Below are 14,850 nucleotides of genomic sequence, written 5' to 3'. Positions count from 1 at the left end.
GTTACCTAAGGTATGTATATGAGGATAATATCTAAACATAGTGTTCTTCCTAGTTCGTATATGGACTTTAGAGAAGATAAATGAGAAGGAGTTCAATGGTTTTCCTTGGATACAAACCGCTCCCCTGTGGTAGTTAAATATTTTGAAAGAGCACCAGTGTGTTTTTACCGATAATTCATTAAGTTATTTCATCAATTACTGTACTTTATATTTTATAATAATATTGATAAACATTTCATAATTATATTTCAAGGATTTCCACTTGTTCTAAAAATTTAACTAATTTGACTCATTATTTTCCTTTAAACATTTTTAAATGTTTAAAGAATCAAGTGGGAAATTATAGTTCAGGATGGCCGAAAATATGATACCCTACACCATGAGTACATAAATTTTAGAAATTATTTATTTGGACCGATTTCAATAATATTTAATATGCTTTGTTATTGTTCTGAAAAATGTTTGCTTCAACGTACAGCGTTTACATGGAGAGACAAGCAGCTGGACGGTATTGATCAACTCAGAAAGTGATTTTGAGTAGATCGATATATATTAAGGTAGGACCAATATTATTGTACGTTATAAACATCAGCACAAAGTTGATATTCTGTAAAATAGAGTCTTTTGAATATACATATTTAGTGCCTCAATAAATTTGACATAAAAGAAAAAAAAAACTATGAGTATGCAGCTTATTACCAGGGAAAGAGTTTTCATGCAGCAAAAAAAAAAAAATTAAAAAATATGCGCTTATAATATGCACTATAAAATCGGAAAATATGCACTAAAATTGTGAAAAATATGGACGTGAGTGAGATGTAAGAACAAAATTTCATTAAGTTATCTTTTTATATGAACACACAGATGGACAAACTCAGAAATTAATACTTTATTTTGGACGTCACAATTAGCAGCGCAAACTCAAAATATTTTTCGTACTATTGTTATTTTAAAAATTAAATAAAGCTATGTAAAATTGTATTTCATTGAACATAGTATTTTGTTATTAAATCGAAATTTGTTGATATTTAAAAAAAATCTAAATATGTAATTACCAAATTTGTTGTAAAAATATGAAATACAGAGAAAACAAAACAATTTGTTTTAGAAAAATTAAAAAAATGTGCAAAATATGCTATAAAATTTTTAGAAATATGTAAAATATATGCAATTTAAAGCAAAATATGCAATTTATGCATTTATAACAAAATATGCACGAATATGCAACAACAAATCGATACTATTTTGTAACAAATTCATTGATTCGAAGAGAAAACTAGTTAAAAGTTATTTTGAGTTACTGACTACAAATATGAATTTGCATAGAAATCCTTGCCCTGATTATTACATTATTTAATGGCAAATACGCACACAACAATGAAAACAGCATGAAGAAAACTACAATGAAAGCAAAAACAACAAATGAAACAATATTTTATAATTTGTGTCAATAAAGAATTGATTCTTTCTGGAAACCAACACAGATACGAAAAAAAATCTCTTACACTAATGTTCGTTTTAAATTCGTCTAACGATGTTTGTTACCTCTTAAAGTAAAAAAATTGGAAGAATATACGTAACAACTAAAAAACTTAATGGATTTTATACGAGAACAATACTATTGTATTATTTTGATCCTTTTTCATGTGTGTGCGTTTTTATTTTGTTATTCTGTTGTTATTGTTGTCCTTTTCTCATTATGATGTAAACAATGATGACGTTGATGTTTAGACGCAGAACAATTGAAAATTACACTGTGATACATAAGTGAAGAAAAGTAAAATATAGGGGTTCTCATATAGCAAATCTATTTTGTTTAAATTCATAGAGAAGGAATATATTTTTAGTTTTCAACCGATTTTCATATCCCATATTTTGTTTTAAAATCAGATTCCAAATGTGTTGCTAAATGATGGAGTTTTTATCATGCTCTACTTTGACCATGCGGTTGTAAATGCATATTTTATTACCTTCATAAAGAATCACATAAAAAAGTTTTCTAAAACTTGTCATTTCATAAAAATCCTTGATAAATTGAATGATGTCTGCTAATTTTCTTCGAATTTTTGACGTTTTTCATACAAATACCAAATCCACACTTGAAAACTTCCATTGAGAAACTTTTTCTTAATTCTCTTTTGAAGTTTCCTTAATGTCCACACATAGAAGCTTTTGTTTCAGAAACTACGTGTAAATTGCATTGATTTATTGCTGTACGAATGAGAAGAACAACAAAACAAGTTTTCGAGAACGCGAAACTCCGTACCGCAAGAGAGATGATTTATATTCTTTCTCTTTCACGCAAAATCAAAAGTTGCCCAAAAAAGTTTCCTAGTGTGGACCGGCAGTTACAAACACAACCAGAAACATGAACTTTTTTGTATAGAAAAACTATGCAATATTTTAATTAAACTTTGCACAACTTTTTATAAATTGACCAGCATTGGAAACCCAACTTAATGCGCTTTCTTTCAGAAGCTAAAGTAACTGCTTAACTTACCACTTGCAAATTTATATATTTTTAAAGTTAAAACTTTGAAAATAGATCTTTTTTACATCTTTTGATCTTAAAAACCAAATAAACGAAGTGATCGGGAAAAAATTTAAAATATATTTGTAATCTAAGAACTATAACGAAATGGAATTGGTATATGAGAACCCTTGCATTTTGTTTGTGTACCACTTTGTTAAGTATTATACAAAAACTTTATCATTTTTTGGAAATTAAAAACTTTAACAAGGACTAGGAGGAGTAACATAACAGCAAAATCGTTTATTTGTTCAAATATTTGAAAAAAAAAAATTTTAAATTATAAACAATTATTTGTGTAATTAAGCCACTTAAACAGAATCCGAAAAAAACATATATCAGATTCAAAATTACCGCAAACAAAATTCTATGTGATCGTTTAGAAAAAACTATTAGCTTAAACATATAAATGTTGACAAATCTAGTACTCTTGATTACGATTGATCGATGACGATTATTCACTTGATTTAGAAAGTGACACACCCACAATGTCTGAAGTTTAAGCATTGTTTTAAATATTTTATATAAAATAAATAAAATATTCAATTCAAAACCTTAAATACTTAAAAAAATAGTGTTTAATAAACATGAAAAGTCCTTAGTAGTACGAGTACAAATTTGTCCTTTTGTGCATCATGTGCCAACAAAAAATTGCGAGTTGTATAGCAAAAATGTGTTGTAGCAGTCAAACCAATGAGGTCACCAGACAGTCATTTACAAAAAAAAAAAAAACTACAATAAACCTGAGGTTTTCTTTCTACTTTTTCTTCATTTCTTTATAAATACTACAAAGATTTATCATTGAATATTACAAGTTTTTTCCCATGGCATATTTTTTCTACAGCGCTAATCTCAATATAAGTTTTAATGTAAACGTCATAGTTTATTTCTCTTACACATTATTGACAAAATATTACACACAAACTCTTCTAAAACTCGTACGTTTTCGTTATCCTTATTACGTCATATTTGATTTTGACTAGAAATAAATTTTACAAAATTTACAATAACTATAAAAGGATGTAGTAAATCTCAAAGGTAGTTTTCTTTTTTGGACTTTTAGTTTGTTACGCTTTTTGCTGCTTTTCATATGATATTTTATAGACATGTATCAAAGTCAAACAAATGACATGACTTGGGTGTAACCAAAAATAATACAAAAATTGTTTACAAAGTAACATTTATTGAAAGTGATTTGATATTATGTTTAAAAATAGAAGAAGAAAACTTAAATACACACTACGTATCTGTAATGGACAGTGTAAATTTGAAAATAACTAACATCCAAAAACATGTCATAATAAATTATGCAAATGTTTTATTTTTTTTTATATTGCATAAATATAGGACAAATTTAATAAAAAATTGAAATATTTTAATTGAAATTGTATTTTATAACATAAAGAGAAAATATTAATTACAAGAAGATTTTAGATATTAACAAAATTATATTATTATATATTTATTAATATAATGAAAAGCAAGTCACGCATGCCTAGAAAAAAAGTTTATCTATTTGTAAAACAAATTGTGCAAAGAATATAAAATTTAATTGTCAATTAAATGACAATTAATACTTTGACATGTTGAAAATATATACATATGTATGTTTTAAGAAGTTAAAAATGTTTAATATTTTTAGTCCTATATAACATTTGTTACAAAAAATTTTATAAATCGATTTTGATGAAATTTGCATTAAGGTAAGTACTATAGGAAACCAAAAAATGCAAATGTATGTTTCTGTGGTGCGTCGTATGGACTCATGGATAATAACTTACACGTTTCATAAAAATTTAACGAATTTGGCATAGATTTGTTAGAGCATATTTTTGCGTATTTTACCAACAAGAGCATGGTTTAACTTATATTTAAGGCATGTTTTCGAGCTTTTTATGCATATTTTTCTCTTTTAGTTTATATTTTGATGTTATACGCTCTAGTTTTTAATATTTGTATACATATTAAAAAACTTTTTTATTAATTAAATCATAATTTTTTTATTAATAAAAAAAGTAATTTTATTTGTTTTTAATTTATTTAAAATTCTTTATTTTCGTTAGTATAACTTGAACAACAAAAAATGCAGTAGATTTTTAAAACAATTACTTTGGATTTCATTACATCAATCCATTTTAATCGTTTTAAAATATGACAACATCAATTAAAATGTTAGTTTACAAGCTTTGAATATAAGTGAAAGAAACGTGACAAACTTTTTCATTTGAAATTAGTTTTTGGGGCATCAAATGACTTTATGTTATTTATTGGTTGTAGTAAAGTAGTTCTTTAAACTATGAGATGAATCAATTATCAAAATCTTGTAGCACGAAATAGGACATTATATATTCAGTCTTGTTGAGCTTTTCAAAATTAAAAAATAAATAGAAAATTTATTTTTAGAGTATTTTTTTAAAATTTTAAAAGCATATATACTAACTTACAATGCCTTATTTCTAAGCGTCCGTATTAAATACCTTAATACAATGACATCGTAGTGTTACTATGAGTTGAAATAAGAACCAAACTAGTTTGTTTTAGCAAACGAATAGCATTACCTCCCAAATTCTGAAGAGTTCAGCCTTCCTATTCCAAAAATTTCAATGCTGCTCATATTCTAATATGATAGCAATTCAGCATAAATGCTAAGAATACACTATTTTAATGTATTACAAACATTATTATTACAAGCACCTCTCTATGTCGGTCAATATATTGAATTCCCATGGCATTCGCATTGATAGCTTTAATAGTTTTTTTGTTTGTACTGTATTTATTGGCATATTTGCTTGTATGTTCATACACATACAAAATATATGATGATGACGATTTTATAAATTTGTTATAGACCACATAGACTTGTAAACATTTTATTTTTGTTTTTTAAGTGCATTTAATTGATACAGATAGAACGACATACATTTTGTATTTTTATTGCGTCATTTTGTTTTTTTTTTTTCTTTCTTTGACCATAAAAAAATTAAAAAACAAATACAATGTATTATTGATCAAGACAGATTATATGGTAGGCTACACAAATCTAAAGTTATAAAGGATTTTTATCGGAACTTCATACGACTAATTAAGGGCCGACATTTGGAATTAGTTATTTTTGCCAACTATAAAAGTAGAATTTTTATCGGAACTACATACAACTAATTAAGGGCCGATCATTTGGAATTGATTATTTTTGCCAACTATGTATTTGTATATTTGTCGAGCACATCTTAATCTACTCAGAAGATGATGTTTGCATTTGTTAAAAAAATCATCACAAACGAATAGTTCAATCCCTAATATAGTGATGTAGAGTACAACAACGTGCAAACTAAACAAAACAAAAACAATAAAAAAGAATTGATAGTTAAACACTGTTGAAAACAATTACACTAAATACAATGAATGTGTAGAACACCTACTTACATTCTTACACATAGCCACAGACACTTATAGACACACGTAGAAAATGACAAGATTGTAGGAAAGAAGTAGACTGCGGCTCTATTATATAGTAGAAAGATCAATTACCAGCAAATAAAATGGAAATTGTGTTTCCTTCTTAGAAATAAAACGTTCTAACATACATGCACATATTGCATATAAAGGGTTATCCAATAAGAACTGGTCCAATTGAGAACTTTGTATTGTAATCTTGAGTAGAAAAATTTTAAAAATGTGTGCAAAAAATATTTAATAATTTCAGAGTTTGGCAGAGGTTTTTATTGATGAGTATCACAACTCTCATTGTTTACTTTTACTCTTAATATTTATAATATAATATACAAAGTTGTTTCTATCTTATTTAATAAAGAACCTTACGGAGCATTAATTTGCTTTTGTGTTATAATATTTATACCCTACACCACTATAGTGGGGAGGGTATTATACGTTTGTACTGATGTTTGTAACATACAAAAATATTGGTCCAATACCCACTTAAAGTATACCGATCGATTCAGAATCATTTTCTGAGTCGATTAAGATATGTCCGTCCGTCCGTCTGTCCGGCTGGCTGTCCATGTAAACCTTGTGCGCAAGGTACAGGCCGCGATTTTCAAGATAATTTGATGAAATTTGGACCAAGCATGTTTTTTGGCACAGGGACGAACCCTATTGAAAATGGCTGAAATTGGTCCATGATTTCACCTAGCCCCCATACAACCGTACCTCCCGATTTGAACTTTTTATGCCATAATTACGTTAAATATTCTTTCTAAAAATTGGCACAAATAAGTTTTATATAAGTATAAATGACACTGCAGATTTTCGTAAGAATCAGCCCTTATTTGACCCTAGCCCCCATACAAACCCCCCTTCAAAAAAATGTCTTAAACGTCTAAAATTGACTTGTAACAATTTTTATCGCAATGAAACTCAACAAAACTAACTGTTATTTAAATATATATCGTTCCCCAAATTTACCGTGGAACGGCCCATATTTGACCTATATAAAGCCTCATTTAGAAATTTTATTTTTTTTATCAATAAATTGCTTAAATATATTCGAATTATGGTAATATTCAACATGAAAGATTTTTTATAAAAAAATAAAAATTTTAAAAAATATACTCATGGCGTAGGGTATTATATGGTCGGCCATGTCCGACTATACTTTCCTACTTGTTTTCTACTACACTAGAACATTGAAAAACTTATCATCTGATCTACCAGAGGCTAGTTTTCTAAAAGTCTTAATATTGTAATAATACTTGATCAAAACAAATTGTTTTAAGGAATTAACTCCTTATATAAATTCTAGAGAGTTTCATATATTAAGACACCAAGCTCATATTAAAATACCTATTCACAAAGATGTAATTTTCCTCAAGAACAAAAAAATAATTTTAGATCTTGAATATATTCAATTTCAATATTGAATATATTAAAATCTAAAAATTAAAACAACACTCTGCAATATTTTCTTTGAAAATTTGTAAACGGATCAAAATCTATTTGATGCTTTTACATTAATTAACAATCAGCACCTTAAATCTGCAGGGAAATTAGTTAGTATACATATGTAATTGAATTTATGTATGCGTGCATTTGTGTCTTATTTTTGCCTTGACCCGGAAAATCTGGTTTTATATTTTGCGTTATATTTCATTTTTATTTTTTTTTATGTATTATATTCTTTATGTTATGGAAGTCACAGCTATTAAGAACAAAATAATAACAAATGAAGAAAAAAATTAGCAAAGAAAACTTACATTTAGAACAATTACTACATATTTCTATAAAAATTTACAAATAAAATGCATTTTTTGTTTTTATGATAGAAAACCACAATAACAAAAACTTTTCAACAAATTATTTCATAAAATTTAGATATGTCTTTTTGAAGACTTGTAGTCATTCATTTGCATATACATTTTATAATTCGCATGTTTTTTGTCTTGTAATTTTAATTAGCCCATAAATTATACATCCACTCGACACTTATGGTACAATGACTTTATATGAAAACATTAGGTTTTTGTTTTGTTTGCACTAATTAAAATAGAAATTCTATTAGATTTTATGCATTAAGGTTGGTCAAGAGTACATTTAGAAGTCTTAGTGAAACCTTTAACAAAAATTGTTTGTTTATATTTACATACATATTTGTTAAAATTTTGCAAATTAAATTTGTTAATTAAATATTAAATTTGTTAATTAAATATTTTTAAAATGTCGTATATCATAATCGAGTATATCGTAATGGATCCTAATCTATACCGATAGAATCAGAATCACATTCAAGGTCGATTCTTTAGCAACGTTGCAAAAGAAAAAAGAGTAAGTTAAGACGAATATTAGACATTTTCTGAACATTTTAAAGACAACGTTGTAAGATTTGACAACCGTGTATCACGGCTTTAAGCCTCTAAAAAACATTCAAGAAATTTTCAAAGACGACTTTTTTTATGAGGCCATGTTCAATTGAAGACAGATTTTGTTCACTTTCAAGAGAAATTATTTATAAAAATTATTTCTTCATATTTTTTTTTACAAATTTTATAAAAAAGAAATATTTTATCATACAAAAAGGTTAAGTTTCGCACAATACTGTAAGTATGTACATTTCTTAACGTTTTTTAATGACTATAGTTTTCGTTGATTGTGTCATCATAATCAGTTTGTACCTCCAAAATACTGACAGACAACTCTCATGTTTAAAATTTCTACAATATGTGATGTCTTTTTTATTTTCTATTTTGTGTGAAGAAAATCTTTAATCAAATTTTGTTATTGAGACAGACAACACAAAATTTCTTTGAATTTATACATAATTTTATTGTATATACTAGTAAGTATTATATGATCAGTCTATATCCAATCATATAATACACTTCACCAGTAACTAGTATACCAAGCTATATATTGTATCACTCTTTAAAGGTAATAACATGGACCTTATGGTCTCCCAGTGGATATGCATATTTTTATCTAAACCTATTCAATATTAGGGATATATTAGTATAAAAAATAAAAAAATTTATTGGGTTTTTCAGGATAGGAGTTCAGGTAATATTAGTATCAGTCAATATCGATGTCAATACCAACCTTGTGGTATTCTTAAAACAACAACAAAAGAATATGTTCTTAATACAAGAACAGTTTTAAATAAAAAAACATTGTTAACCGAGAGATTCTGTGTAACAGGATTGAGCAACGCTAAATCCAATTCAAAATTTACTAATCACATCAGGCTCACCAAATATCGTATTTTAATTTTTGCAAAAACCCTTATAGTATATATTTGATCCGCTACAATAGCGAAGATAACTTTATTTATAAAATTTCTTGTCATCTGAAAAACAAATCTTTCGACTTTAAAATATAGATATAGGGTCTATATACATATTTTCATCATTTATCGAGATGTCTTAACGTAAAGACAAAAATTTACAAATGCTGAATTTTTTTCGAAATTTTGCAATTATTTAATGAAAAACTTTATGTTAAAATTTGATACAATATTTTTTTGATCACATTCTAGTCATTTATGACTCTTCTGCTCGATCAAAATGTTCATTTATGTTCATTTTCTAATCATAAATTATGCATTCGTAGGGAGAAAATGTTACCATACCCGCTACTCTTATTAAAGTCTTTTATGATTCTCATTTCTGATCAGTTCCGACTTATTTTGTATGTATTTTTAGTGATTTGTGAGTCATCTATATTAACATATATATTTGGAAAATCTGAATAATAAATTTATGATTGCTGTATATTTTATTTAATATTTTTTTAAATAATTATTTGGAAGTATTTAGAACTAGTTTAGTGACTAGTCAAACAAATATCTTCTTTAGAAGATCATTAAATATAAAAAATATTATAATTAAATAAATAATTATATATTTAATATTATAAACGAAATGAGAATTATATAAACTTTCTTTAGAGTACATAAAATGTTTGTCAACTCTTTAATTGGCTCTTTTTCTAATCTGAAATCCTTTTTGAACCATTTTTAAGCGTACTCGTTATTGTTCAGTAAGTAAAAATTAAAAAATTTTAGGGCTCATTTTTTTAATGCAGATAACTCATTTCCAGTTATTGAACTGCTTGAAATACAATCACAAAATAATTTTGAAAACTATCATATTACAAATACCAGGATGATCAATTTATAATCGCTGTACATTTAATTATTGTATCATTCTCGAATCATTTTTATTAATTTTATTTAAACAACAATTTGCCAAATGCTAGCTGGGATATAGTGATAAAGGGTATAAAAATACACATAGATACATACATTTGTATAATGAAAAATGCAAAAAAGAGCTTAAAAGTTCTGAAACATTTTGTATGTGCATATAAATTACTGTATAAAATAATGTTTAAGAAAAGAAGAAATGTAGTCATTATATCGTTATCTTACTTTGTTTTAAAAGATTTTTTATGGTGAACATGATCTGTTGAAAACATTTTTAAAAAAATATTAACATTACCTTAGACATTGGAATGTGTTTTTCTTAAAACGAACTATTTTAGTTACGTATGTATAGTAAATAATAATTTCTCAACATCTCAGACCTTAGGGATTTTGTTATTTACACTGGGAACTGTTAGTCAAAAGAATTCATAAGAACCACATTTAAACGATAGAAAGTATATAATTAAATTTATTTTTAAAGGATTAAAAAGTTGTTATTCAAATTCATAGAATACACACACCCTTTAAAAATACACAACAACAAAAAAATAAAAATAAATATAAATTTTTTTTTCTGAACTACAAAGAGAAAATTTATTATTTTATTCACTATTTGTATTGCTCAGCCCATTTATTTAAAATCTCTAACAGATGACATTGATACAATTATATAGCAGATTATTTTATATTGTAGACAAAAAATAAATTTGTGTTTTTTTTTAACTTTTTGCTGCTTAAATCACATTGTCATGCGAAATTTTTAAGTAAATAATTGTATTTATTTTTATTATTTAATTAATCAGGCCCCATCTTTATTATCACACTTCTAATAAGGGATTTTGATTTTAATTTTTTTTTGCAATTCGCTGCTGTTAAATAGTTTATTTTCATGTTTTTATTTCTGTACATTTTTATTTATTTATTTTGTTCATATTTATCTATTTTGTTTGTCTGCCGTTTGTATTAATATGAAAACAAATGATTATTCATGTACATACATATATAGTTTTAGTTTTTGTTTATTTTTATAATAATTCAATTTTTTCTCTCTGTATGTTTTTATAAGTTTTTTTAAGCTGTTTGGGGGAGGGACCGCAGTTATTGAAAGTTTAAATTAATTCTAAATAATAAACAAATAATAAAGTCCATATAATTATTTTAACTTGTTTTGTAAATATAATAATTTACATTTTATTAGGAAATTTTTGAAAAAAAAGTTAAATTTTTTAATTAGTTATACAAGTGAGTTTTTCAAAAAGAAGTTTTAAATTTTAATACAATAACAAAAAAGTCAGAGTTATATAATTCTTCATTAAGTAGATTTTAAAAAACAGTGTTTATTTTTTTAATTTTTAACAATTTTATATAATTTTATAAAATTTTATTTTTGTATTTATACTCTACACCACTTTAGTGGGGAGGATATATTGGGTTTGTGCTGATATTTCTAACATACAAAAATATTCGTCCTTTATATTTAAAGTACACCTTAAAGCATATACCGGCGTATAGAGAGGCAGATGAAAAAAACACCAGCGCCGAAGTTTTCCTTAAAGTATACCAATCGGCTTAGAATCCTGGCTTAGAATGCCTGGCTGTCCATGTAAACCTTGTACGCAAAGTTCAGGACGCAATTTTCATGATAATTAGATGAAATTTGGCACACACTCTTTTTTGTCCCTAGCACTCAAACAAACTCCCTTCAGAAAATTACTTGAATGTCAAAATTCTCTTATAAGCACTAATTACATTTTTAAATTCTATATAAATAACTTTAAAGTAGACGCGAATTCCTTTACAACATTTATAAGGATAGGCCCATATTTTCCTCTACTCCCCTTTGAGGCCTCTTGTAAAATCTGTTTTTTTTTTTGCAAAAAAAAAGAAAAATATTTCTGAATAATAATTTCAATTTTTAACATACTGACTGGTGTAGGGCATCATAAGGTCGGCTATGCCCGACTGTACATTCATAATTGTTTTCTTATAATTTTTCATGTCTGCTTCAAAGTAAAAAATACAATATCAAATAGCCGCATTTTGTATTGATTTGTATCTTTTTGTACATTTTACACAACTTTCCATAAACAATAAACATAAACTGTATTACCTAAATATAACTGTATTATCTTCAATGAAATTTAATTTTATTAAGTTTCCGGTCAATATTGTTACATAAATTTTTACATCGAAAAAGTTGCTAATTAAAATAATGTAATAGCATAATAATTTTAATGCCAAAATTTTATATTAAAATAAAACCTATTACTTAGTCCATTTTACACTTAGCAAACAATTTTTCCAGGGAAGTTTTTATTTAGCTAATAAGCGTGAGAGAGATTAATAAACAAAATCATTTTTTTGCTCCTCTAATCTATTTTACATAATAATGTACTTCTATAATGTTTGCAGAGCACCACTAAAGTGGGAAGAGTATGATGCGTTTGCAATGCAAAAAATTATTATCCTTAATGTATACCGAATGACAAGTCCTTCCGCATTGTTGTTCATATAAACATTGTGTGCAATGAACAGACCTTAGTTTTTAAGATATTTTGATAAAATTTAGACCATAGATATTTATTTTTCCGCACAAAGATGGGGTCTATTGAAATTGTTTCTCCTAGCTCCCAATACAATTGTTCCTACCACTTTGAGCATAACAACATCAAACACCTCTACTAATATTTCTACAAAAATAGGCACAACTCTGTTTTATATACTTAAGGTTTAATGCCACTGTCGATTTTTGTATGAACGGCACTTATTTGACCCTAGCCCCATACAAACATATATTAAACGTTTTTATCTTAAGCTTCCAATACTTCTTTTTATTAAAATATATCCCTGCTCTAAATATTTGATATCTCTCATATAAAGCCTTTTTTAAACAAATTTTTCAGCCAAAAAAATGCTTATCCGTATAATTCAACATAAGTTTCTTTGTGAAAATTATATGTTTAAAATAAACTCAGGGTGTAGACTATTAGATAATCGGCCATGCCCGACGATTTATTTTTATAAGGGACTGGTCCTTTTTATAATTCACGCATTTCAAAATACAATTGTTCAATTCAAAATCGATGTTGTACGGTTGTATCGTAGTAGGTATGTCGTCTTTGTTTAAAAAAATTTTTATTTGAAACATTTTTATGACATACGACATCGATTGTGAATTGAACAAATATTTTTTAAATGTTTAAAGTTGCTTACAATAAATCAATTTTAATAAGATCATAAACAACAAAAAATTTTTTATCTGCATGTAAATAAAACAAATTTTACTACATACAACAAAAACACACACCTTGCAATTCTAACAACGTTTGTTGTTGTTTTTAGATATATGTACTTTGTTTTTTTTTTCTTTTTATACGTATTTTATTTTACTTTTATTATTTGCGCCACAAAACGTGGAGCGAAAAGTATATTAAAAGGCAACAGCTTAAAAAATAATCAAAAAACACAATACTCATACAAATTCTTTTGCAAACACACACACACAGAATCAAACGCAATGCAAAAAAAAACTTACCGGCCATGACAGTTTAACAGTTTGCTGGACACCAAAAAAGTAAAATAAAATTGTTTTTCAATAGGAGGCAGCCAAATCCAAAATAACAGTACGAATGTATGTTGATGTAAATGAAGAGGGAGAGTAAACGACAGACACAAACTTTAACAGCAAGAAAATAAAGTTGGCAAAGGAGGAAGAAGAAAAAAATTGGGAGATTTTGTTTTATTGTAATTTTTTTTAATAGCACTTTTTTAAATATGTTTTGTTTGTTTTTTTAATTGTTCTTATTTTTCTTGGATTTGTTTTTCTAACACTTTCTTAATGATTATTTATTTAACATTAGTGTTAACAGCACTGCTTTTAACAGAGTTTTTTTTTAAAGGCCGGGAAAAAGAGGGAGTGAGCAGAGTGCACTGTTAGAGCTAAATAATAAAATTGTAAAATACGTATAGAAGAAATATTTAAAATTTTAGGTTGATATTATAAAACTTTACTGTATTTTTTTAGTTAGAATATTTTGATTCATTAACCTGAACTAAAATTGCTTTGGTAGTGTTATTTTCGGCAATTCTTTTTTAAATTTTCATTTGAAAAACACTTCGTTTTTACGATCAGAATTGATACAATGTTGCCAGATATTTTTATTTATTTTAATTGAATTTACCAAATTCTTACCGGTAAAACATATGTTATTTTTAGATAAAATAACATATGATCTGAATTTTAGAAAGGACCTGTTTTGAAGATTTCATCATTTTAGATACCTATTTTTAACGCTGTTTTAAATATACATATGTTGTATGTATGTCTATATAACATGGCTTGTAGAAAACTTTGGTACTAAGTGAAACAATCTATCGATTTTAATAACATAAACAAGCAATTATTGTGATCTGAACATTTCTATGGATAGACAGTTAGTTGCAGATGGTTTCAGAAAACAAATATTAGCTTATTGGAATAATTTAAGTGAATATGTGATCAATATTCCTTAGTATTTCATACATGGAAACATATTACAACAATAATTTGTTATGTTCCCATTTTCCTACAAACTACTCTCAAGGACAATAAAAACAAATATCTGGCAACGCTGTAATAAAACTTCGATTTAATAGCGGCGCCTAACCTTCAAAATATCTAAAATTTAAA

The 14,850-nt window shown here is 26.3% G+C and overlaps 1 protein-coding gene across 6 annotated transcripts in view; it reads right to left on the bottom strand.

The window, feature by feature from the left end:
* LOC111690390 (protein phosphatase PP2A 55 kDa regulatory subunit) overlaps nt 1-14,850 on the bottom strand; it is a 39,697-nt gene that overhangs the window by 4,010 nt on the left and 20,837 nt on the right. For 2 of the 6 annotated variants that reach the window (XM_023452860.2, XM_023452861.2), the window contains exon 2: nt 13,717-13,857. The exons of 2 other annotated variants lie outside the window; for them this stretch is intronic. In XM_023452860.2, coding sequence (XP_023308628.1) covers nt 13,717-13,723 — 7 coding nt within the window. In that variant the 5' untranslated portion in view covers nt 13,724-13,857. Of the gene's footprint in view, nt 1-13,716; nt 14,121-14,850 lie in introns of all 6 variants that reach the window. 2 more of the 6 variants (XM_046949627.1, XM_046949626.1) reach the window with 1 other exon arrangement.

This window comes from Lucilia cuprina, chromosome 4 (assembly GCF_022045245.1).
Source record: "Lucilia cuprina isolate Lc7/37 chromosome 4, ASM2204524v1, whole genome shotgun sequence".
NCBI classification, from domain to species: Eukaryota; Metazoa; Arthropoda; class Insecta; order Diptera; family Calliphoridae; genus Lucilia; species Lucilia cuprina.
The sequence above is the reverse complement of the archived record's forward strand: the minus strand, read 5'-3'. Positions and strand labels throughout refer to the sequence as shown.